A 27,968-nucleotide genomic window follows, 5' to 3' on the forward strand; every position below is an offset into this window, starting at 1 on the left:
GTAAACAGAAGTTAAAAAAAATGCTCTTCCTTGTAGGAGAATGGATTAACAACAGTAGCAAATGCATGTAAACATTGTATGCAAAACAGTGTAGCGTGTATTCTGTGGGTGTGAGAAAATAATCTTTTCTATTAATATCCTTGCAATGTGCTGCTATTGCCTAGCTTAGTTTAGCAGGAAAGCCTAAAAAATATCTATGACTGTTGTTTTGGGCCTCATTTCAAATGGATAATCTTTGGACATATGAAGTGGTGGTACCACTTAGAGATGCCTCTTCAATTGCAAAATTCCATATCTGAAGAAAGGAGGCGGAGTGGGCCGGTGAGGCGGAGTTAGTGAGTTAGTGAGTGCTGTTTTACCTGTTTAAGGATCCTACCTGCAAATTCTGTCCTCCTGCAGACTGCTGATCCATTGATGCCCCATTACTAATGACATTACAAAGGCCATCCTTAGTGACATCACTGATTATATCGTACCTTACACCACTGTAGACATTGATTTTGATTCATCTAATGATGTGTATCACAATTTTTTATAAAAATGTTGTTTTCTATGAGGAACATTCTTTTTATAATTGAGCACCTTTACTGTTGTTGTTGCTTTACATTGAGAAAATACTGCAAATATTTTGATTGGGTTTGTGTGTTGTTTTGTGGAAACAAATGTATGCAGCTGTCGCAAAGGGAGAATACAGCACACTCGTAATTAGTCCTTTGAAAAGTTTGTTGTTGGGTGCTTTCCCTCTCAGTACTCAGCTGCTAGAAGTACTGCTGCAAAGATTTGAAAAGAGGACCTAATAATCCATATTGAAGAAAGCACACCATAGTACATAAAGTATTGACAGAAATGCAAATGTCCAATACAAATCCTCTTTATTCTTCATCATTGTCAAAAAACACACAACAGTCAACTTGTTTCATTCCAATGACAATGTGGAACTTCTTCAAGGCGAATCTTGTCAGGATAGTGAATAATTTATCTACAGTATATATTCTAGCATCTGTCTTGTTCTTCAAATGTCATATTGATATGTACTTAAGGTCATGCAGTAATGATGCTGTATGCACAGCCTTGTTGGAGTTCAGGATTTAATCAACACTCAACTGTACAATATATGTCTGTGCTGTGTATGATAGTAGGTATGTTGTAGTAGGATAATAAGTGTTTCCCTTTTTCCAGCAGTTGTATGGTATATGATCGTCATTGTTTCATGTTGAGATGGTGGGTGTGTTGCAGCAAGATATTGGATGTCTTTTTTCTGTAATTTATTTTATAACGGTTTATTATTCTTACTCTATAAATAGATAATGTTGAATGTGTTTTAAAACAAATTTATTTTTCTTACAGTGTAACAGGCACATGCATCAACCATTTTTGCGAGCGCAAACGGTGTGATTCGCAAAAATAGGCCGTTTGCACCCGCAAAAAGGGCATTTTTGATGCATCAAGGTTCAAAGCACTCACAATTTGAGAATTCGGATCTAATTGCGATTTCACAAATTGCGATAGCATTTAAGGAATCGCAATTTGTGATTCCTTAAATGCGATGCAAGAACCACTTAAAAATAGCGATTTCGCTACTAGGGGGCGCAAATTACCATGAAGTTGAACTTGATGGTAATTTGCATAAACTTTGAAAATGCACTAAAGTGCATTTTTTTAAAGTTTCATGTTTCGTGCACACATGCCCTTGGGGCATGTGTGTGCGCAACATGTGTGCACAATTTCAGGGGTGCAACAGGGTGTCCTTTGGACACCCTTGCACCCTTGAAATTGCTTGTATAATTTGCGAGAACCTATTTGTAATCGCAAATTGCACATGCAATCTCCCACAGGCCCAGAGGAATGAATGGGAAGGCATTCCTTAATTGCAACTCGCAATTTGCGACTCGCAATAAAGGAATGTTTAGGAATCGCTATTTTAATAGCGATTCCTACATGCATAGGCTTTTGAGAGTCCTTAATTGCGATTCCTTAATAATCACAATTAGGGCCTCGCAAAAGCTTTTCTTGATGCATGTGCCTGTATGTGTGTTACTCTATGAAGGAGTTATATTTCTCAATTACTGCTTATTCCACTAGTAAATTGTGTAATCTTTGTTCAATTTTGTGTTTTTTTGTTAGCATACTATTTCACGAAGCATAGTTAGTAAATAGGAATCTACTTCATATTTTTCCAATGGAAAAGTAAAGAGAGTAGGTATAACATAGGATGATGTCATCAGAAATGTCATAGGCTATTTAATAAAAGATATTTGAGATGTTATCAATGATATCACCTTTAATATTAATTGTACATGTTATCAATGAGTTCATTCATGAGGTCATAAGCAGTACATGAAGGGGCTCAAAATATGGTTAGTTTAGCCAGCCATAACTGATTAATTTTAGTGGTTTGTACATTCTGTTTTTCCCCCATGTCTCCACATTAACTGTTCTTCTTTTCCTGTGAATTTATGAGGTTTTATAGACAGTAATATATAATATTTGATTGGATATTCCAACCATAACTTCAGTTTAACGCTGTTTTTAGTGAATGTCTGAGGTTTTTTAAACATGTTAGAATGTGTTATGTGTTCTAAGCATAACTTCGGTTTAACTTAGTTAGACTATCCACATCTGTCAAAATGGAGCTGTTATCCAGATTAGTGGGGGAGGCTGTAATGAGATCTATGGAAAGTGCTTGCTAAGACATAGTAGGGATTGGTAATGCTTAAAACAGACCTTGGGGATGAGGGTGATCTAAGTTGGCGCACGTCTACACATGTGTCCACATACATCACAGGATTGTACTTTCAAGTTCATATTGTGCTGTACGGTCAGCCACAAAATTTACACTGAATGAGTTCTATAGTTCTTGCTATTCCTGTATGACCAGCAGTGGGCACTATATGACACCACCAGAGGACAATGCTCTGCAATGTTTTAACTAGTGAGTATAATTCTCTCTTTTTAAAGGGTAAACCTTGTATGATTGTTCTATCCTGACCTTCTTCTTGCTAATGTTTCCAATTTCTAGTATTTAAACTCCATGAAGCAGATACCAAAAGGCCTTCTGATTGTTTGTAGGCATTGTTTGTAGGCATCTTTTGCAAGCAACTTTTGTACTCACTTTCAGGTCCATCCTGTATTGTCAAACAAACAGACCTCTGACTTTCAACTCTTGATCTGAATGTAATCCCAGAAATAAACTCAGCAAATAATAACATCCCTCTAAGTAGACATGCTATCACTCAAAAAGCTGAGTGCATGAATTTTAGGTTGTGATAATCTGTGAAAACTGTCACTGAGTGCTATGCCCCAAGGAGCTAATGGCACCCCTCACGGAAAGGATACCAAATGGCTGAAAGCTCTTTCTCAGGCGTGGTGTAATTTACCTCTCCTGCATTTAATTTAGAGAACCATAAAGGGTACTGAATTAAGTTGTCCATTTTCATTATGCCAAAATGGCACCCACAGCTGCATTTGAGGAATCTCCCTCTAGCATAAAAGGTAGGGCAGAGCTAGGATGAGCTAATACAGAGGAAAAACAAAAGTTTGTTCAGATGCAGAAGGGCTTCTACAGCATCTTTTGACCAAACAAATATAGTATTTTTTGGAGTAGATGAATGATAGGTGCTATGACTCGGGAAAATGATCTATAAATCAGCTATAGAAATTGGCAAGCCACAGAAAATCCTACATATCTTTCACAGATTGTGAGGTAGGCCAATAACTAACTGTTCCTACTTTATTTGTGCCATTTGCACACCAGTAGGTGATAAGATCATTACCAAAATTCTGCTTACCTAGCATGAAAGTCATATTACATGATTTTACAGTACGAATGAAGTTCCTGCAGGGCCAGTAGTAACATAGATACGTGTTGAATGACACAAGTCACATCCAAATAATAGACCAGGATGTCATCTATATATACAATAACACATTTGTCTAGAAAGTCATGTGAAACATCATTGAGAAATGCTGGAATACTGCAGCAGTTTTATTTAAGCATCTAGCATCAAGCAAAGTCATACAGTACTCAAATAGACCATATCATGTTTTGAATGCAGTCTTCTACTTGCCCCTTCGCCTAACCTTAACCAAATAATAAGGGCCCGATTCACAGAACTAACTTAGGACAAAATCCTAAACTTACTACCGTTTTGGTATTCACAGAAGGCACTTACTCATTTTGGTATTCACAGAAGGCACTTATTCATTTCAGTATTCACAGAATTTAGGAGTCCAAACTTTAGGACTCCTAAATGCCTTCTGTGAATACCGAAAGTCTCAAAATTAGGATTTTTCTCAATTTAGTAGTAGTAAAGTTAGGACTCCTAACTTTAGGACTCCTAAATGCCTTCTGTGAATACAGAAAGCCTTAAAATTGGGATTTTTCTCAGTTTAGTAGTAGTATAGTTAGGACTCCTAACTTTAGGACCCCTAAATGCCTTCTGTGAATACCTAAAGTCTTAAAATTAGGATTTTAATCAATTTAGTAGTAGTAAAGTTAGGACTCCTAACTTTAGGACTCCTAAATGCCTTCTATGAATACCGAAAGCCTTAAAATTAGGATTTTTCTCAGTTTAGTAGTAGTAAAGTTAGGAGTCCTAACTTTTGGACTCTTAAACTGAGAAAAATCCTAATTTTAAGACTTTCGGTATTCACAGAAGGCATTTAGGAGTCCTAAAGTTAGGACTCCTAACTTATGTGAATACCGAAGTGAGCAAGTGTCTTCTGTGAATACCAAAATGAGTAAGTGCCTTCTGTGAATACGAAAATTGTAGTAAGTTTAGGATTTTGTCTTAAGTTAGTTCTGTGAATCGGCCCCGAAGTCACTGTGACGTCCAACTTGGTTGTTCAGAGCTCTAAAATTGATGCATGGGCAATTCCCCATTTGGTTTTGGCACAAAGAAGAAAGGGGAAATCTTTGGAAATTGGTGAGGCCTAATGAATCTACTGGCTAAATACTTGTCCAGATAAGCTCAAAGGTGAACATTCTGAAGTTCTTTAAGCGTGTATATCGAGCATCTGGAATGTGTGTGCAAGGAACTAGGGGCAAGATGTATCAAAGGGTTTTGCCCATTCTGTGTCTATGGGGAAATGTGTTGATACATATGGCCCTAGATCAATTTGACAGGTTTAATGTCGATGAGGACGCTATACTTCAGTGGGATCTCCATTAAAACAACAGCATATCTTTCATAAACAGAAGGCAGTGTCACTCCTTATTCCATCACCAAGGTTACTGCAGGACTCTGTTAAAGATTGCACTAGGGTTTTTATGAATTGCTTCTTTGAAGCACTAAAGCAAATTACCACAAAAGGATAAACTCAAAGTAAGTGTTCTGAGTTGCCCAGTTGATGGTGGATTTATGCACACTTAATCAAGCATTCCCAGAGTAAACCCACATTGAGAGGCAACAATACTAAATTGAATTTCCTCAGCATACACTATATACATACTCCCTGCATAAAGGAAGAGGCTGCTGGTCAGCATCCTTAAGTCATTAACCTCTTCGACAGTGGAAGCTTCAGTTATCAGCTTGAAACTGTGTCAATCACACCATGGATCAGCCAACAAGAGTAGCATTGTTTCACAAATTTTTCAATTTTCAGTTTTATTGTTTCCTCCCACCTCTATTAGAATCAGGTCTGGATAGGCCTTGTTTGTGTCTCCGTCACTTCCCCCCGCTCCTAAGAATAACTGCAGCAGAAATGAGGAGGCTGCAAGAGAAAGGTGAAGGGAAGAGAAAGGCAGAGATAAAGTGATCAGAAATGGACAAGAGAGGAGAAAGAAAGACAGGGAGAGAATGGATAAATGGAAAGAGAGAGTTAGAGTGAGGCGCGGAAGGGAGAAAGTCTGGTTTAATCATTTGTGCTTGGGCTACTTTTGATTCCCCAGTCCGACATCTGAAAAATACACTGAGTTATCACACATTCAAAACAGCAATGCCATTTTAGGGAAAGTTCCCTTTTTGTATGGTCACCCCCCACTTTTTGCTCCAAATGCTGATGATTATTACTCTGACCGAAAGTGCCTGCGCTATCTCCCAAAACTATTATGTTCAATGTGGTAATTCCAAATTGGCAAAAACTTTACCCCCTTATAAGTCCCTAGTCTATGGTACCAGGGGTACCCAGGGCCTAGGTGGCAAAGGGGTCCCCAGGGCTGCAGCACAGTTTTGTGCCGCCCTGAGTGACCCAAGTAAACTACTGCCGGCAGGTCTGCCATTGCAGACTTCGGGAGCAATGCAAACTGTTTAAACAAGACTGTGCCCCTACTATGTGTGCCATAGTCAGTACACAAACTTTAATTTATGTGGGACACCCCTAGAGGCAGGCCCAGGAGGCATTGTGCAGTATTTTAAGGTGAGGACATATAAGTGCAAGCCATATGTTCCTATAGTGGCATTCCCCATTGGAAATTACTATTAGTGTTAGCGTCTATAGTATAAAGCGAAGTTCCTTCACCAGTGGAAGGTGTATCCCAATCAGCACTCCTCTGAAAACTTCACACTTTAATAACACGTAGTCAAGTGTGTATGTTCAATTACGACTGTTTTAATCTCACAGTAGTAAATTCAATATGTTAATTCAACGAATATTGTCATTTTGCGCAGTTTATGCTTTTCAATGTTGATAACATTGTACTCGGGTCACAGGGTTTAATGCCAATGCATTTCGGGGTCCGCCCTTCCTCAGGAGGTACTCCCTATAAACAAAAATGCAACCTCTTAGTGATTTCAGCGCCAGAATGTACGTGGTGATGAAAATAACGAAAACCATAAGTGTGTTAGTCATGCCGTTAATGAATTGCTCCGTGCAACGTATTACAGTCTCTCCTACTATACTGGCTGTGCGTGATTAATGAGTAACACTGTGAACAACTAAACGAAAGTCTGTGATTTACTTTATGGTGACGTGGTGGTGTGATTCAATCTTGTTATTCAAAAATAACGTGTGTAGATTTACTTTAAGAAAGTGCTAATGAATAGTACGACTTTATCGTTTGTGTTTCAGAAGAAAAAAAAACAAACGTGAAACACGATACTCGTTTTTACGTGAACACCCCGGTACTACTGAATCAGATCACCGTCAATCATTACTAAGCTTAAATGGTGCGAAGTGCATAACATCTGAGCTAACAGTTAGAGCAAGGTGCATACCTTGTTAAACCCGCCGTTCGGCCATAACCGTCCCGCGTTCTGTGTTCACTAGAGTCGGAAATGATAATAGTGTGCCCCGGAAGTAAATAAAGGAACGTGCGTGAACTTTACTCATGGCTATGGAAAAAAGACTCTGACCGAAAAATATGTTGCTACGAATATCGGCATGAGATGATATGATAATATTAATGTTGTACATTGTGACAGCATATTCATTAACTCTTCTTGAAAAATAAATAAAATGTAACAAATAAATCTTGCATGAAATACATGACAGAAAAAGAACAAGAAAAATTAAGCAAGTCGACAGATAATTATATCTTGGTTGCCGTCCAAGCACATGGATGCTAGGTAATGTGGAAGTCAGTTTACCAGTAACAATTATACTCCACCCGATCATTCAGGCCTTTTGGGTGTAGTGAATCCAATTTAAAAATCCAATAAAGTTCTCTTTGTAAAAGAAATTTTTTGTTGTCACGACCATTTTGTAGTTAAATTTGTTCAAGGATGAGAAATCAAAGTTGACTGATGTTGTGTGAGAATTTGTTGAAATGTGTGGCGATAACAGATTTTGGATTGTTTATTCTTATGTTGCTCTTATGTTCTGTCATACGAATTTTCATCTTTCGTTCTGTTTTGCCCACGTAAGTGAGTCCACATGGGCACTTGAGGAGGTACACCACGAAACTAGAATCGCAGGTCGCTGTGACTCGTAATTTGATTGAGGTACCCTGGGTTGGGTGTGTCAATGTAGTACCTTTAATAATGTTGTTACAGCTTCCACAATTAAGACAGGGCATAGTGCCCTTATATGTGTCTTTTGCGGTTTCCTTGTTTTTGTTTCAACAGTTGTTGCAAGTTCGTTGTACGTCGGTATGCAAATATAGGGCTTTGGTTGAAAATACAGTTGAACTCCGTTTCAGCTTGTAACATTGGCCAATATTTTTTGATGGTTTGTTTTATTTTTTGACTTTTGGTTGAGTATTTCGATACGAATACATTATGTTCGTGTCGTGCTCCCAAGGTTTTTCACCGTTAGTAGTTCTTGTCTGCTTTTTTTGTTCGCTCTTTCACTGGCTTGGTGTAACACGGAGTCAGGGTATGCTCTTTGTTTGAATTTCATCATCATCTTGTCTTTGTTTACCTGGTACAGTTCTTCAGTCGATGATATTCTCTTGATTCTAAGTAGTTGAGAGTATGGTAAATGTTGTTTCAGACTCATTTGGTGGAAGCTTGAGAAGTGTAACAGGTTGTTTCTGTCTGTGCTTTTGATGTGTACTGAAGTTACCAATTTCTGATCCATTATCATCACTTCAACGTCTAGAAAATACATTTTTTGTTTGTCAATGGTATGTGTGAATTGGATGCAGTCGTCGACTCTGTTCAACTCTTGTATTGCATTCAGTAGTTCCGCTTCTACGCCTTTCCAGATAAGAAAGATATCGTCAATGTATCGAGCAAATAAGATGGTATTGTCCGTCCATTGTTTTTGCGATAGAATATGGGTGAGTTCAAAATGGTGCATTAACAAATTTGCATACGCAGGAGCTGCGCAATTGCCCATTGAAGTTCCATTCAATTGAGTGTAAAATTGATCTTTCCATGTGAAGTAGCTATGGTATAACGTAAAGTGCATTAATTCCATTAGAAAAGCATTGAGATTGTTCTCTTTGTCACTTCTTAGGAGAAAATATTCAAGTGCCTCAAGCCCTGAGTTGTGTGGAATCGAGGTGTATAATGCCTGTACGTCCATAGTGCATAGAATGTATTCAATGTTTTCTGCCAATTTGATTTTGTCTAGCTTTATTAGGAAATCAGTTGTATCCTGAACATATGTTGTCATTCGTCGTACTATTGGTTGAAGGTGTCGATCTATGTATTTTCCAATTGGTTCGTGAATGGAATTCCGGGTACTCACAATTGGTCTGAATGGGGGATGTCGTAAATTTTTGTGGATTTTCGGTATCATGTACAGATAGGGTGTGCTGGGATTTTGTTTGATGAGAAATTTTTTGTCTCTCTCGTTGATAGTTCCCAATTGTAAAGCTTTGTCGATAATACATATCAAGACTTGTTTGAAAGATGAGGTCGGATCGGAAAGCAATTGCATGTATACATTATCATCTGAAACATGTGAATCAACACTATTTACATAAAATGATGTATCCAAAATTACTAACGCTCCTCCTTTGTCAGCTTTGCAGCATGTAATTGCCTGATTGTTGGCAAGTGTAGAAATTGCAGTTCTTTCCTTGGTTGTCAAGTTGCTGACTTTTGATGTTTTTGATTTAAATATATCATGCAGTTATCAGCTTGAAATTGTGTCAATCACACCATGGATCAGCCAACAAGAGTAGCATTGTTTCCCAAATTTTTCAATTTTCAGTTTTATTGTTTCCTCCCACCTCTATTAGAATCAGGTCTGGATAGGCCTTGTTTTCTACTAAGCATTTCCCCGGAGGCATAGAGCCCTAGGAGACTTGTTTTGAAAGCCCACTGCTGCCCCTGGTGTCTCCGTCACTTCCCCCCGCTCCTAAGAATAACTGTAGCAGAAATGAGGAGGCTGCAAGAGAAAGGTGAAGGGAAGAGAAAGGCAGAGATAAAGTGATCAGAAATGGACAAGAGAGGAGAAAGAAAGACAGGGAGAGAATGGATAAATGGAAAGAGAGAGATAGAGTGAGGCGCGGAAGGGAGAAAGTCTGGTTTAATCATTTGTGCCTGGGCTACTTTTGATTCCCCAGTCCAACACTGATTGAAATGAATGATGGAATAATTGACATCTGAAAAATACACTGAGTTATCACACATTCAAAACAGCAATGCCATTTTAGGGAAAGTACCCTTTTTGTATGGTCACCCCCCACTTTTTGCTCCAAATGCTGATGATTATTACTCTGACCGAAAGTGCCTGCGCTATCTCCCAAAACTATTTTGTTCAATGTGGTAATTCCAAATTGGCAAAAACTTTACCCCCTTATAAGTCCCTAGTCTATGGTACCAGGGGTACCCAGGGCCTAGGTGGCAAAGGGGTCCCCAGGGCTGCAGCACAGTTTTGTGCCGCCCTGAGTGACCCAAGTAAACTACTGCCGGCAGGTCTGCCATTGCAGACTTCGGGAGCAATGCAAACTGTTTAAACAAGACTGTGCCCCTACTATGTGTGCCATAGTCAGTACACAAACTTTAATTTATGTGGGACACCCCTAGAGGCAGGCCCAGGAGGCATTGTGCAGTATTTTAAGGTGAGGACATATAAGTGCAAGCCATATGTTCCTATAGTGGCATTCCCCATTGGAAATTACTATTAGTGTTAGCGTCTATAGTATAACACAGGCTGCCACACTGGCATTCTCAAGGTTGGTAGCTCCACTATGGTACAGCCAAAACATGTCATGTTTGGTTTCAAACAACATGCCTTCCCACCCCTGACATGAATCTCATGCCCTGGGTGATGATGCATGCACCCAGATGGCTACCTTAGAAGTTACCCACCTGTTTGCTCCAGTTTCTCTGTGCTCAGGCTGGCAATCCCACACTTTCCCACATCTGCTGCCATGAAGACAGGATTCTAACTAGGCCTGGGCGAAGCACTACGCTACGCTCGCGTAGTTTGCGAAGTTCGCGCTACTTCGCACTACGCGAACTGCACGTAGCACAGTGCGAACACGCGTAGCGTAGTGTTGCGTAGTGCTGCGGTCATTTTTTGCTTGCTCGCGGTCCTCAACGTCAAGTTGGCGACCGCGAGCAAGCAAAATGACATCCCAGCGAGACTTTTTCCTTGTTCGCGATCGCGAGCATGGAAAATAAACCTCCCGGCGAGATTCCCAACGCGAGGAGGTCAAGTTTCTCATTGCGAGGGGTCGCGTATGCTCACGACCGCTCGCGATGAGAAACTACCAGTTCGCGTTGCGAAAGCTGCCGCTCGAGTAAAAATCTACTCGAGCAGCAGAAAACTACAGCTCGCACTGTGCAAGATGCCATTTTCAATGATTGCACAGTGCCGGTTGCTTGTCCGCACTGTGCACTCATTGAAAACAACATCTTGCACAGTGCGAACATGTTACTACGCAGTTCGCGAAGTGCTACGCGTAGCTCGCGTAGTGCGAACTTCACTTTGCGTAGCTTCGCGAAGTGCTACTTCGCGAACTACGCCCACCCTTAATTCTAACCTCCTGCCAGGTAGTGTGATCAATCCCAGGAGTCTGGAACAAAGACTTGGACAGGGAGGAGGTCACACCTCCCTTCTCCCTAGCAGGCTATTGAAGTGGCACAGCAAGGCAGTTAGCTTCAAAGATTGCACTACCTCTGATATGCATCAAGGCTGACTCCCAGTGGAGGAAAAAGCCCTCCCCCTGTCCCAGACACATTTGCACTGTGGCACGGTCGGTAAATTAGCTATTCAAGGAGCTATACACCTAAAAGGCTGGTCACCCCTCCAGGGTTAGCAGCCTGGTCTGTACACTAAAATCTAGATTTCTTGCATCTTTAGGAGTGGCAGAATAAAGGGTCTGGGTAAAAAAGGTGACCCACACCCCTGTATGTGGTCACCTTAGGGGCAGACTAGCTACAGGGACTAGCTGGCCATTGGCTACTAGCTCACACACCCCTAACTTCTCTAAATGTAGGATTTAAGGGACCCCCAGACACCAAAACCTTAGTTCTGAACAACCTACATCAAAGAGGACAGCAGAAGAGACTTGCACCAGCGAGAAAAAGACTTGTCCAAAGCATAAGAGGGATACCCTGCAACTGTGGCAACGCTCTAGGTACTACCTGATTGAAACTTATCCTAGTTTATCTCTCAGTTCCCCCAGACAGAGATACCCAGACAGAGAGCCCATAGCACCCTCAGATTCCCCTGAACTAATGTCACTAGCCCCTGTAAATAGCAGGTAAAATAAAAAAACTCCAGATCTGAAGAGTCCCCTGCACCACTGGACATCGTAGTCCCTTTCTGCTCCATTTACCGCGTCAAAGGCTTGTTGATCACCAGTTCAGTAACCGACCCCTTTACTCGACACTGCATTAAGAGGGCATTCCATCCGATATTCGACCAACATCAGCAACCACACCGTTGATGTCTTTTTGCATCTCTTTCCCCTGCATCACCGTTTCAGTGGTAAAAGCAGTTCTCCTGCGGCTCCCGTTCAGCATCACGGACAGCCAGGCTATGTCTACTCCCAGGCTCTACGGGCAGGGCCGCATTAACAGCATTATAGGCCCCCAGAAAAGCAGTGCACTGGGCCCTGCCTACCCAACCACAGACAGGAATAAAAATTTAAATTATCACCCCTGGCTAAATTTTGGTCTGTGCATAGATGAGCATGGGACCCCAATGCTCCTGGGGCCCCCCGAGCAACTGTCCAGCGTGGCCATGTGTTAAGATGGCATTGTCAACAGGCCAGGTAAAATTGAACTGACTGTCATGGCTTGCTCCTGTGTCCCGCATCACCTTTAGCCTGAAAGGGTACAACACAACTAAACGTGCAAATGACTGATTGTCACTAGTGTTTTTTTCCATAGGCCGCAATGTTACATTTTCACAGTGTTATTTTGCAATGAGTTTCTATTACTTCTAAAAACTATAACTCCAGTTGTATGCATGCAATTGCGTTGGTTAAATTAAGATAAACATACACTTTGTTTTTATAATTTGGTTTTGTATTCCTCTCGAGTGATGTCAATTGCTTATTGTCCAAGTTGGTTCTCTGAAATGCTTAACACATACTCCGCTAGTAAAGCCTGACTGCTCTTTGCCACACTACAAGGACTGAGCTAAGGATTTGTTAGTGCACATCGAAGGACCATCTTTGGCGTATTGTGATAGTATTACATGATGAGATCTAACTAACCCCCACACCACTTAATACTCCACTTTCCTACAGTCATGATAATATCGAGCAACATTTTTATTATGTTTATAGGTAAAGTCTAAGTACAAATATTGTGTCATCTACAGTATTAGTAAGTGCCTTCGTCAGTAGCACTTTGAGCACTGCATTCCAAACTATATGCTGATATGACACCACATTTTTACATTGCACAGTCATTTAAATGCTCATTGTGGTAGTTGTATCCTCCAGCAATTTCACGTTTTTGCATTGAAGTAGGAGAAGCCTGTATGGGATCTAACTTAGCATTGCGGCAATGCAGTGTTGATTAAAAGCATTTCATCAGAAGTAAAGCTGGACTTGCTAACAGTCAATCATGACCTACTGGTGGTTTCAGGTGTTGATTGAACTACCCTGGCCCTCGTCAGATCTTTTTTGGCTGAGCGAACCCAGACAGTATACTTGGGTGACTTCACCTCGAAATCCTGTTCTCTGCCCTGCGGTGTAACTCAGGGCTCTGCGATGAGTTCAACTCTTTTTAAGATCTGTGTTACCCCCCTGGCTGCCTTGGTAAAGTCATTTACGCTTTCCACTGTCTCATATGCAGATGACACCCAGATTGTTGTGTCTCTTTCCAAAAGTGGCCCGGACACAAGTGAATCATTTCGGGCAGGCATGCGAGAGGTCGGTATCTGGATGGATGTGAACTGCCTCAAGCTGAATTCCACAAAAACTGAAGTTATTATTTTTGGTAATGACACTTCCATTAGGAATCCCTCATGGTGGCTGGAGGATTTGGGTTCTCTTTCGGTCCCTGTGAACAGGGTTAAAAATCTGGGTATCCTGATAGATGTTAAGCTCACCTATAAGGAACAGGTTAATAAGGTAATCTCTATCTCCTTCTTCATGCCATGCATAATCATGAACATAGCACAGTTTCTTCCGTCCAATTTATTGTCCACCATGATCTACTGCCTTGTAATCTCCAGGATTGACTGTTGCAACGGCCTCTATGTACACCTACCCAAGGTTCAGCTGAAAAAATTACACATTTTACAAAACACAGCAGCTAGACTGCTGATGAAAATTCCAAGATTACAGCCGGCCTCACATGCAGACTGCATTGGCTACCTGTTCAGTAAAGTATTCTCTTTAAAGTCCTTTGTATAACCTATAAAGCACGTCGGGGTCAAGGGCCAGCCTTTCTCAGGGAAACACTCAGCAGGTATGTTCATGTCCAACAGGACCCTTAGATCGAGTTCAGAGATGAATATGGCGGTGCCTCCCTATAGGCTTTCTTCTTGGGGTGGCAGGAGTTTTCTGGTCTGCATAACCAAAAATTGGAACAAGCCTCCTTTGGCAAATGAATTAGCCCCCCCTCTCTCTGGAGTTTCCACAAGCTTCTAGACTTGGCTTATTACTAAAATGTAATCTCCTTCCCTATATCTTCCCTCCTTCAGCACTGAGACACCGCCGGGAAATTGTTTGCACTTGATAAAACTCAAAATCAAAGCACATCAAATCAAACACTATTAAGCAATTAATTTATAGAGAAACGTTTTAGAATACCATAGTCTGCCCAATACAAATTTTACTCTCATGTGTTTCTTTTACATAAACAGGTCAATAAAGGTAGCATAGCGTTTTGTGGTGCTAAAAACAACCGTGCAGTTACCAAACGGTTACACATGATTTTCTTAAGTGTATTTAAACAAAATCACATACATTTTGAGTGACACATTTACATACGTGCACACATGCAAACAGAAGAGCACATATTCATGGAGCCATGCACACAAAAATTAACATTCATAGTGACCCCCTGCACATAAAGACTGTGAAGCAAGCACCCATGCACACAGACCAATAGGCAAACCAGCAGTCCTGTGCTTTCATTCAATATACAGACAGGCCCTTGCTAACACATGCAGGCACACAGACAGTAACAGCCTACAGGCATACAAGCACAAACAGGTGGGCTTATTTTCCTCTCCTCTTATTTTACCTTTTTTCTTGTCCTTCCATTCATTTGTTGTCTCTTCTCTCTGCCTTCTTTCCTTTCTTACCACTTTGACATAGAAAATTCAAAACATTTTGCTTTGCCAGTGCTTGTTTAAGCTGGTACAGGATCATGTTTTTCACAGAAGCAATTTCAATCTATTTTTCAAAATTCAAGATTCAGAGAATAGCATTTCTTTTATAATGAGATCTTTCGATGGCCCATATAGTTTTCAACAGTGTATTTCTTATTCTGGTATTTTTCTCATGGCATTTTCTGTGGTCCACTCCATTCACTCATTAAGGTGTACCCATAGCAGCGACTCAGCAAAATCTTTTACTTTAGGTAACGATCCTGGTTGTTTCCCACTGATTGGGAAGTCAGCAGCACTGGTAGTTGCCCATCCCCTCAAATCGTGGCCCTACTGAAAACATTCAAGCTTAACTGGGAATACCAAATTCACAGGAAAGATGACAGTAAAAATTAAAAGCCTCTCCTTACAAAATTACAAAACTTTAAAAAGTTACATTGATTGAGGTAGCAGATGGGAGAATCATGTATCTCATGACAAACATACTGATCTCATTGGAAGAGGCAAGAGACAGGCTTCGGTGAACCAAATGTAGAACCTCGAAAAATACCCTAACCTCATGTCACAGGGAAGTATGATAAGCAAGGAGAAGGTGCAAGTGAAATCCAGCTTTGGCGTAATTTGTGTCAGACGCATACTTTAAGCCGCAGAGAAATAAAAATAGTTCCGAATAGACTAAATTCAATTTACAAAATCCTATATTTGATGAACAAAGCTATGTACTAGTCAATCCATAAGGACTACAAAACCATGGCTCAGTTTAGTGGTTCCCTATTAACCTAATTGCCACACATGCTAATCTTGCCTAGAACACTACTCAAAAAGAAATGAAAAAAAAAAACATTCTGAGGGGTATGTGTCCTTACAACATTTAGGAGGTAAAAGTGCATTTGCATGTGTGTTTGGTTGAATAGTCACTTGATTAGCACCAATCTAGTGCAATGAACACAAAATAAGACCCTATTTTAAAAAGGTGCAATTCTTAATAAGGAGTTTGGGTCGTGAGAAGACATTCACAATGTGTGTCTTTGGGACAAGTGCGTTACCTAGGTTTCCTTCATTTTCGGGTGAGATATTGCATGCTTGTACATGTGTCCACAATCCTATATCAGGCCTGACCTCGAAATGCAGCATTTTTACTGCACTCAAGCCAACTATACTCTTAAGGTTTTGGTTAAAATAACCATTAGCAAATTTCATAGACAAAAAGGTATCTACAAACCTCTGAAGACGACATCTTTAAATATGATTAATTCTGGTATTGTTCTTCAAATAATGGCTTCATTTAAAGCTTGGTGGAATGAGAGCCTCACCATACACCAGTGAGGCTTTCTCTCTGCCAAACTAGCAGATGTTCAGCCACATTTAAAGTTGGAGAAACAACAGGCATACACTGACAGAGTCATCAACTGAACTTGTTGTATCTTGAAGCGAACCACCTGGGCCATGGTCCCTTTCAGTGTAATAAGATGAAGACAGGGATGGCGGTCATCTCTAAAATTAGTGGACGGCAGTCTGTCAGGGTGGCAGAGGTAATGTTGCCCAACTCACTGGCGGATGGGGCAACATCCTCTAAGCTGAAATCAGGCCCTTAGCTCCTAATTGCTACTCACTAGCCTGGCAAATTCATCATTCAATATGTATTTCTTATACTGGAATTTTCCTTACCTTTGAGAAAAAAAGTAGATAGACAGGTGCTGTTATTGTTATTTATTAGCAGTTGCAAAGTGCACACTCTGCTAATAATGTGGCATTGCAGTCTTGGTGCAATATTGTCAAAGCAGTGCAACCATGTCCATCCTTTATTTTGGTTTGCTTCATGATGTTGTGTGGTGAGTAGTGAGCGAAATTTTAGCTCACTGTGATTGAGATCCTATTGAATCCAAAGACATATTTGTATTTAAATACTGTTATTAGTTCTGAATGAATGCTTCTGATTTTTTTAAGCTGAACAATTAACTGAAATTACAGTGGGCAAGGGAAACACTAGACTTGGTAATTCTCTCTTCTTTTTTTTAAAATAATTTTTATTAGAGCAGGAGAGAACAATAAATACAAACATTTTAGACATCATCTTACATATGAAATAACCCGACCAATAAACAATGCAGACATGTTCACAAAAAAACGGAATTTCACGTTAAAAATGTAAACAGCACTGATAAAGAATCACCCTCCTGCACTCCTCATCTTAGCCCATCCACTTAATTTAAAAATTTAGGTTGACCACCCAAAGCAAATAAAATGACAGTGGATTATAAACAGATAAAGTGCAAAGTGCCATGTGCAAATCATTTTGATTCATATTTTACATTAACAGACTTAGGTCGTGCAGCCATAGGGGAAAAAGAAGCACCACATAGCTCTAAATCTTATTAGCGCTCCTACTCGTTTGGCGTAGGCCTCTTCAAGTTTATATGTCTTAATCAGCTTATTAAACCAATGTTCAATGCTGGGTTGTATGTTGGTTCTCCAATTTTGCAAAACAAGTGATCTAGCAACTGCTATAGCAATTAATATAAAATATTGTTGATATTTTGTAAAACATTTCACTTCTGCAGAGGACCCAAATAACACCAACATAGCTGACAGGCAGATTTCTAAAGTTAAAATCCGAGATATTTCCTCAAAGACCCTTTTCCAGACATTTTGTAAATCATTACATTCAAAGAATTTATGTAACCATCCCCATGCCCCCACACTATTACAGTGGAAACATTTATTTGGGCAAGTTGAAAGCATTTTGGACAGTTTCAGAGGGGTAAAATATAGTAGCCATCTAGATAAAAAATTCATTCTTTTAAAATTAGCGCCTCTGAGAGCTTTATTGGCTAAGTCATTTAGCTTAGTCCACTCTTTAAACTTACAGCCTGTCTCTAACTGAATTTTCAGGAGCTATTTTGTCAGAACCTCTTCTGAATTGGCTTTCTGATGGAGTATCTGATACCAGGAGCCGACTCCTACCAATTTATTTACTATCTGCCTGGCAATTGGTCGTGTTGTCTCATCTAAAATTGCATAATTATTCTTTAGAAAATTAGATATTTGTGAAAAACTCAGGGCCAGTGCAGTATTTGGCGTATTGGCATGAAGACAAACAGTCTCCCATGTAATTGAAGAATCTAGAATATAAAAATCCCCCAACTGAAAATATCTCTGTTCTTGCCATTGCTGACAAAGCCAATTGGAAAGTTTAAAACCTCCAGATGCTCCGTCCTGTAATGGGGTATATGCATGGAATAAAGGGATGTTCCGAAATTTAAAAAATAGCTGCATTCTATCTGCTAGAGTAAAAATAACCTTATAACGCGTTTTTTTAGGCAGTTTTGCCAAGCGTAGAAAAGCCCGAAGTCCAATGGCACTTTCTTTTAACATATGTACCAAAAAAATGTGTCAAAAGCAGAATTTTCCTTACCCAGTTGAGAAAACAAATCGAGTAAAGAAGCCTGATAGTATGTTAGAAAATGTGGGAGTGCTAATCCTCCTGAGATTACATCCAGCTGTAACATAGAGAGCCTAACCCTAGGTTGTTTATTATTTATTAATTGGTCCAGCTCCTTAAAATAGTAACTTGGAATTTTCATTGGGAGGTTAATAAATAAAAACAGGAACAGTGGAAGTACCGTCATTTTAATCATTGAAACTCTTCCTATCAAGGATAATTGCAGCAAAGACCAACTATCCAATAACTTTTTAACTTTAGTAAGCAAACTAACATAATTCATAAAAAATAATTGTGCATAATCATTTGTAACATAAATTCCCAAATATCTGATTGGATGCGGGGGTATTAGATGGATGGTATGTGGAAAATCTAAAGGAGTCGTATTAAATGTCAACATTTCGGTTTTGCATGATTAACTTTATATCCACCCACTTGAGTAAAATTTTGAATTTCATCTATTTCATCTAGGTTTTGTAGGTTATCTACCCCAGGCTTCAAATATAAAATAATATCGTCTGCATAAAGCTTGATTTTAGTCATACCCTCTATAGGGGGGACGATATTTATGTTCTTCCGAATCTTCTGAGCCAGGGGTTCGATAAACAACGAAAATAAAAGAGGAGACAACGGGAATCCCTGACGGGTGCCTCGCTTGATTGTAATTTTGCCATTTGCTATGCCGTTGGTCATAATTGTAGCTTCTGCACCTCTATATATTTTAATCAGCATTTTAGTAAGTTGTTGTGGAAAACCAAATTTTGATAAGGTAAAAAATAACGCAGTCCAATCCACCAAATCAAAAGCTTTTTCAGCATCCATCATCATAATCACCGCCTCTGGCTGGTTAATAGAAAAATAATCAATGACTTGAGTTAAAAATTGAGTATTTGATGCCATTAAACGCCCTGGAATGAAACCGTTTTGATCCCTATGAACCAACTGTGGTGCACAGTGAGCGATCCTTTTAGCCCATATTTTCATAACAAAATTGTAATCTGTATTTAACAGACTAATAGGCCGATACGAGCTTGGATCAGCAGGGTCCTTATCTTTTTTAAGAAAAACTATTACAGCCGATTCTTTAAAGCTCTTAGGAGTATCTAAACCATCCTTAATTTCATTAAACAATTCTATTAAAAAAGGAATCCCGTCTGGTCCACTAGCTTTGGCGTTCGCCATATTCTTTAATACTACCTGTGCTTCTGGAATTCCAATTTGCGAACATAGTGTATTAGAGGATTGTTCTGATAACAAAGGTAATTCCAATAAATCAAAATATCTCTGAAGAGCTACCTCATCCACTCCCTGCATTTTTCTCCATAAATATGCTTAAAATATGAACTAAACACCTCACCTATACCCTGCTTACCCTCAACTAAATAGCCAGTAACTGGATTTTAATTTGAGAGATTAATTGTGCCGCCTTCTGTGATTTTGTGGACCAGGCCAGAAATGTACCAATCTGCTGGCTCTCCTCGTATAATTTTTGTTGGTAGGCCCTGCTACCTGCAATTTCCTCTGTTAAAAAAAAATCTTTCAGATTCTCCATTGCCATGGCTACCTCCTTTTGCTGTGTCTTTATTATAGGTGCTGAAGAATCTGCAAGAATTACCTTTCGCCTCTTCCACGGCAGCTTGAAGTGTGGCAATCTTATATCTCCGTGAGTTATTAATTCTTGCCTTATAGGAGATAACATGCCCTCTAAACGTGGCTTTAAAGGCTTCCCATACCAAAAATAATGGGGCCGTGTATAGGTTGTTTCGAAAAAACTCCTCTACAAACCGTCTTGTTTCTACTAACCAGGTCATATCTTGTAAAAGAGTTTTATCGAATTGCCATCTAGGTCTATTTTTCACATCTTTATTTAACAATGAAGAAAAAGAGACCAGAGAGTGATCTGAGAAAGAATTAGTCACAATTTCTACCGGCCCCTTATCGGCTGATTTGTCGACTAAGAAATAGTCCAATCATGAAGCTGATCTAAATCTGCCCGAATAGCAGGTATATTGCAATAAAGTAGGGTTAGCTAATCTCCAGGGATCGACCAAAGAAAAATCTCTTATGAGGCTGCTAATTATCTTTGCAGTTTTGGGTTTCAGTTGACGCTTTGCTTTATTCGAAGAATCCAGAGCTAAATTCTGGATAAAATTAAAGTCATCACCCAAAACTACAAAACCTTCCATGCTGATTACTAATTGGTAAATTTGAGTAAGTGCCGAAATGTCGTCCTGAATAGGGCCATAATAATATACCAAATTCAGCATTGTTTCGTGTAGTTTAACCTTCACCCATAGCCATCTACCTTTCCCATCTCGCTGAACTTCTTTGACTTGCCAGTTAAGTGTATTAGCAATTAGAATCCCTACCCCTCGAACAGCTAAATTGGCAGAGGAGAAAAATGACTGTGTATACCTTTTAGGAAATACTATTTTAGGATTATCAGATCTAAAATGAGTTTCTTGTAGAAACACAATCTCAGGAGAAAGAGACGTAACCCAACTTAAGAAGGCCGCTCTTTTAGCATTACAGGAAACAATTTTCACAATCTGCAATTGAGCCATCTAACTGTAGATTTGAACAATCCCATTACAATAACCTGTATCAAATAAAGAACATTTTGTAAAATCAAAAACTCGTATTTGTTTTCCCTGCTCATTTTTCCCTACTTTTAGATAACCCCAAAACCCCCCCAACCCCAGCACTCGATCATTTCCCACCCGCAAAATGTGGTCTCAGCTGAGCCCATCAACCACATTTTCCCCTAACTCTCACTATATGGGGTGCTTTTGAAGCTGCACCCTAGGTGAGTCCCCCGTCCCCCAGACCCCACAAAAAAAGAATTGGTGAATAAAAAAAACAAAAAAAAACAAAGGCCCTTCACACATTATGTATTATAACTTACATAGATTTCATCAATATCAATTTCAAATTATTTGCCGGTAGAGATATCTCTCAGCAACTCCTGAGCTTCTTCCACCCGAGAGAGCATGTGAAATTTGCCTTTAACCAGTACCCTTAACTTTGATTATTGTGCGATAGACGCCTGAGCCCCTTGTGCCTTGAATAGAATCACAAGCTTAACAAATTCTTTGCGTCTACGGGCAGTTGTTGCCCACATGTCCGGAAAAAAACGCCATTTGGCACCCTCATCAATAACAAAGTGTCTCTGTTGAATTGCCTTATTTAGCACCTTTTCCTTTATTCTGTAATCAGAGAAATTTATTAAGATAGTACGAGGATATTTAGAGTTAGGTATAGGATGCGCCGGTACCCGATGGGCCCTGGTTAGTGTCAGATCTCCCGTAAAATCCGGAAGTACTTTTTGCTTAATAAATGTTTCAGCCCTGCTCAAGGTATTAGTACCATCTGACCCTTCCGGCACTCCCACGATGCGAAGATTTGAACGGCGTGAATGATTTTCCAACTCTTCTACCTTAGTCTCTAAGGCGAGCTTATCAGCCGTTACATCGTTGATTTTCTGTACTGTGGAGCTCATCTGGTCTTCCAACTGAGCTATTCTTGATTCTGCTTCCTCAAGCCTTGCGGGAGTGCCTGAGATGGACTCCTCAATCTTTTTAAGCCTTAGGTGGAGAATGGCTATCTCTTGAGTCTGGGATTTCTTCATTTCCCTTATTTCCTCTAGTATAAGGTTAAGCAGATCTTTTACTTCCATTTGATGTACGTTAACCCTTGAGGGTGTCAGTTCTGGATTTTCTTGCAGCTTCTCTTGGTCATTTGTATTCCCATTATTATTATCAGACTGATCTAGTAATATCTGGGCATTCTCCAAGAGTTCCTGTGGCTGCTGCATACATTCAAGCTGCTGTTCTGAGCTGATGGTTACTGGAGGATTTTGCAATAGTACACCCCCTTCCGTAGGTTCAATCAGCACGGAAGACGATGATGTATTCTCCCCTCTAATATTGGAAAACACAGAAAATGCCGGAACCGGAGATGAGACCTTGAGAGGAGGGGAAATATGCAACTTTGCAAAAGAATCGATTGTTACTACCTCCTCCAATGTTACCGGAGATGAGACCTTGAGAGGAGGGGAAATATGCAACTTTGCAAAAGAATCGATTGTTACTACCTCCTCCAATGTTACAGGAAGGGATTTAATTGGCTCTGAGGGAGATAAAGTTGGATAAGGTTGTGTAGGCTGAATATGTTTTTTTACAAACAATGGAAAATCTTTACAATTTCTTATCTCAATTTTATCTGCTTGTATGAGGGGCATAAGGGGCTTACTAGACCCTTCAAGAACCTTTTCGGTTTCCGGGACGACTTCTTCCGCCTCCTCATGTAATCCTTGTGTCACAGACAGCTCTTCTATTGAACTTTCTGAACTTGAAATTGCTCCGGAGCGATTTCCGGCGCCTGGGACCTTCGCCTGGGCTAAAACTCCCTTAGCCAGAATATTACGTTTTTTAGCTTTTGATCCTGCTGCTGTCTCCACCCTAGGCACCGCGCTCATCTGTCTTAAATGCCTTCCCATCGTGCATCGAAGTCCTTTTTATTTTGCTTGAATATATCGACGTGTAAATAAGTTATTTAGTGTAAGACTACGATCTTTATTCAATCGCCGTTGCCTGGCTACCCACTGCCTTGCGTGATAACATAGTATAGTATAATATAAGGGCTGCTCACCTCCTTGATCACCAATTAATCACCTCCACAGTGCCGTAATCCACTATCAGTCCTTAATCAGTCCATTGAATGCCATGCCATTCCGAACTCACAGCAGATATTCCCCACTTTGCTATACACACATAGCTAGGGGCTCAGAGCAAAGCCAGACAGGGCAGCCAGTAACAGACAGTAGCAGCCTTATTTTCCTGCAGCCACAAAGCATCAAGGGACAAAGAAACCTGAGCCTCGGACAGCCTCAGGCAGCAGCAGCTGACAATATTTGCGTGTTTAAGCATCCGGACATAGGCAGCAGCGAACGGAGGTTAAAGCCGGGGTTAAAGCCACCTAAACATTTCTCCAATTTCTCCCACCTCGCCAAGAATAACCCGTTACAGGTTAAGCACCAGCAAGCAAACGCAGCAGATCTCCTTTTCTTTCTATCCTCATATCGCGCTCGTATCCTCAGCGCACCGACGCCACCGCCATTACTTGCGCCCTCGCCATCGCCATCATCAGCTACAGTCTCCTCCTCTGGGGGGCGGGGTCACACCTGAACTACAGAGTGATGGGAACCGCCATAGCCCCCTGTCCCACTTGGTAATTGTCATAGGACAGTATAACTAAAGTGGGTGTCTTGTGCAAAAAAAATGGATATTAAAATAAGATCCTTCTAGGTTTTCGGTCATAAAGAATAAAGATGTAAAAACACAATTTAAGCTGTAAGAGACATGCAGATTATTAAAGATGCCAACGATGACTGTTTTCTGCTTCCAGATTTATCAGAGATGCTGGTTAGTTTTCAAGAAAGCTTCAAGTAAAGGACCAAAACGACTGGAAAAGTTTTCAGATGAGCGGGCTGCCTACTTTAGATGTTATCACAAGGTAAGACCAAGTTGTAATAAAGCAATTGTTTCTTGTGTTGTTGTATGAGTTGTGCCCAACGTGCAGAGTAGAATCTAATTTACAGCACAAACATCTCTGAATAAGGCATGGGTGAATGACAGTTCAAAAAGTGTTATTTTTGTTGTTGTTGAAAAATATGAATTTTTGATGCTATTTTAGTGAACCACCTGCTTAAGAGAATAGATAAAAACTGAAAAACGATGCTATAAAACATGTTTTTGAGCTAATGAGTAATATTACTGAGGTTACTTGACAAAAGTGGAAATCCAGGTAGATGGTAACTCCATCATCTAAACTTGATCTTTCATAGAGCTGTCTATGAAGGGGTTCCAGTGTTGTCTCTTCATCTTCGTTTTTCACGCAAAAGGCCATCTTTAAAATATATAAGCCTTTACCAGCATTCAAAAGGATTATTCACCAATAAATGCTATCTAAATCTCTAATGAATATCCAAGTCTTGCTATATTTTGTGAATCCTATATTGATGTCAACTTTCATACATCCATTGATAAATTGTCATGTCTATAACTTGATTCACTTCACTAGTTCTTTGTCTTCAAACACCTTCCCACCTTCTCTTTTATTCCCCTCTCCTGCACTATATATGCATGCACGGTTCTTAAGGAATTCACTTTTACCATTTCAAAGGATATGTAGCTGATGAGGTTATGATTTTACTTTTGCAATGTTTTTCACGTTTCTTTTGGAATTTGTATATTGATATGATTTTCAAGTAGCTTAACATATTGGCCCTGATTGAGCAATCAATGTGGTTCCCAGTACATGGTGGTTTCGTAATTTCAAAAGACTAGTTACCTTCATATCCAATGCCAGCTGCAGGTGTTTAATGGAATCGCGCTTGTGAGACAAGTTGGACTCACAGCCCCAAAACCTATGCAACATACAACTTTTTGAAAAAAATGTGGGGTAAATATGGATATTCCACAACTTTCCAGGGGCGGTTCCTCCGCTATGGCAGAAGAGCGTCGCCCCCTGCTTTTAAGCAGTATACTGCAAAGTAAAAAAACATAAAATGATAATAACTTTGAGTTATTATCATTTATTGTTTCCTTGCCGCTTTGCGGGCGGGTGGGTTGCAGGGGCTACTCTGCTCTTAGAACACGCAGTGGGGGAAGTGGTTTGCCCACTCCTAAGTACACAATGACTGTTTGGTCGGCCCTCTCTGGCGGCCCAAGTCAGTCATGTGTACTTTCCCAGTTCTCCATGCAGGCTACATTACAGCCTGCATGGAAGACAAGCCCAGGCCCCCATTCCCTGATTGAGCGTCGAACTAGGATGCTCAAAACCAATCAAAACGCTACTGCGTAGCAGGGGAGCTTGGCTGTGTTTCCTGTGCCTCAGTCTGATGAGGAGAGCAGGAGCAGAGATGCAGGACCCGGCGCGGCAATATAAGTGTTTATTATTAATTGTATATCTATATTTTTTTAAATTGCAGACTGTGTCACTACCCCCTCACGCCCCATAGTTCGTGCCCACACCCGCCTCGCCTCCCACGGACCATGCCGGCTGCCACTGCAACTTTTCCTGCCCACATAGATATTGATGTCTTTATTCTTTTTCTGGGCAAGCTACTGGTTAGTGTACCTGGAGCTTTGTAAATGAGAAGGACAAATAAGAGAGAAAACCGAACACTTCCTTCTTTGAAAGAATAATAGGTTGCTGAATGATACCCATGGAAAGTCTAAGTCTCACATATTGCAATGGGTGATGAAGTTTTTTTGATACTCTTTATATATATTCGTGGAAAAATCCATTGACGTCTCTGCTTCTCAAAGCAGATCAGAAATAATCAACCCAAATTCACTGTATATGGTGTGACCAATTCAATCTAAAAAACCAGGCAAAGCCACTGCCTTGAAGCAGGAAAACATAAAATGATAATAACGCAATGTTATTATCATTTTATTTTGTCCTACTGCTGTGGCAACTTGTGTGAGGGGGCGGGGCTAGAGAGCAGGAGAGGAGTGGTAGAACCCTCCTAAGTGCAAACTGGCTGTTTGGTCAGCTCTCTCGGGCCACCCAAAAGAGTCATGGGCACTTTTCCAGTTCTCCATGCAGGTTGTATTACAGCTTGTGTGCAGAACATGCCCCTCCTGCGCCCTTTCGCCCCACCTGCCCCACTGCTGCTTCCAGGTAGCAGCCACAACTGCTAAAAGGACTCTCCTAAACCTGGAGGAAAACTACCAAAAATGTACCTTCATTGCTCAAAAAATTGTTTAATCCCACTAGTCTGCAAGTAAGAGGCCCATTAGAATGTCAGGCGGATCGCCACCGCCACCGCCCGCATGCCAATTCCCCCCCACCATATTACTATGGCGGGGGGGACCCCAGCAGACGGAAAGACCGTCTGCCAGTTTTCTGCCGGTAGACAATCCGCCCGATTGCCTACAGGGAGGAAAAGCTGTTAACATGGGGGCGGTGTCTGGTAGATACCGCCATCCATATTAATATGCAGGTGGGGACATGCCTTTCCGTGGCATGCAGTCTTTGACATTGGGGGCCCGTAGCGGGCCCCCAGGGATTCTGGGGGGTGCACATGGGGGGTACCTATGGTATCCCCCTGCATTTCAATGTACAATGTGGCAGGCACCGCGCAGTGCCTGTCACGTTGTGCATTGAAAGGCACAACTTGCTTTTGTGGCATGCCCGGCGCAATGTCATGAATGCAGGCTGCGCCTGCAAGTGTGGCGGGTGCATCCTAATTGTAGTTGCGGGACCGCCGCATGCATTGCGGGCGGTCCCGTTTCCCGGGGGTATGGCGGGCGGGCGGGCGGGCGGACATACTAATGACCCCCATGTTCCTCACAATTGTATTATAGCAAGTGTGAGCCAGACTTTCAAAAGTCAAGACTCCTCAATGCCTCTATAGGGCCTATGTTATGGAATCATTAGTGAATTAAGCCGCCAGACCTGGATTTGAAAACTGTGATTGAAAGAATTAACAAGCAAAAATAGTAAATAACCTTACCTAAAATGGCCTTTCATAAAGGGTGCCACAAGATTAATGGCAAAAACGGACAAATGATTGGAGAGATATCCATGTAATCATGGCGTGCAACAAGGATGAATACTTGTTCCTTTGCTTACATACTATAGATCAGCGGCATGTACCACTATCTAGAGGAGATAGGAAGAAATGTTCTGAGAATTAAAGTTTAGATTTGCCTTGAATGCTCTGTCCTATTGAGACTGTTGTTGAAACCAACCCTTCCATATAGATATTCATCAAAAGTTTAGAGCAATCTGAATTAATGGGGTTCTATAGTTAAATTTGGGTGAATCAAGTTAGATCTGCTGAAAAAAATAGAACCACCAAAATTCTTTTTCATACTAGGGAATGCACAATGGATCTCAGACAGAATCTGCCCAGCCTAAATGCTTTGCAACCAGAGGTAATGTGTGTACACTATTTGTTCAAATTAAGAGATAGGTGGCTCCAATTAAAGTTATACTTGCCCCTTTTAATTATATTGTTGGAGGTTGCTCAGCAATGACTGGACTTAGACCGTATGCTGATGACAAGCGCAAAACTAAACACAGGCTAATAGCTATTTACATCAAATATGATAGAAGACTACCTCTCTAAGGGCCAGATGTAGGTGGCCAAATAGCGAGCTCTAACGCTGAAATTCGCAGGTAATTCGTAGGTAAGTTGCAACCTACTAGCAAAATAAGGAATCGCAAAATTGTGATTCCTTAATTTGCTCCTGCATTTAAGGAATCGCAAATTGCGATTCCTTAAATGTAATGTAAGTAGCACAAAAGAAAGTGCACTTTAGCCTTGAGGAATCGCTAATTACCACCAACTTCAAGTTGGTGGTAATTAGCGATTTCCTTTAACAAATATTTTTTTTTGCTTTTTTTTAAGTGTCATGTGGCACACATTCATGCCCTTAGG

General features: G+C 40.6%; 1 protein-coding gene across 1 annotated transcript in view; it reads left to right on the forward strand.

The window, feature by feature from the left end:
- The window catches only part of DOK5 (docking protein 5), a 573,014-nt gene that overhangs the window by 182,664 nt on the left and 362,382 nt on the right, over positions 1 to 27,968 (forward strand). The window contains exon 2 of the mRNA XM_085614566.1: positions 23,921 to 24,028. Coding sequence (XP_085470692.1) covers positions 23,921 to 24,028 — 108 coding nt within the window. The remainder of the gene's footprint in view (positions 1 to 23,920; positions 24,029 to 27,968) is intronic.

Source organism: Triturus cristatus, chromosome 7 (genome assembly GCF_964204655.1).
Source record: "Triturus cristatus chromosome 7, aTriCri1.1, whole genome shotgun sequence".
NCBI classification, from domain to species: domain Eukaryota; kingdom Metazoa; phylum Chordata; class Amphibia; order Caudata; family Salamandridae; genus Triturus; species Triturus cristatus.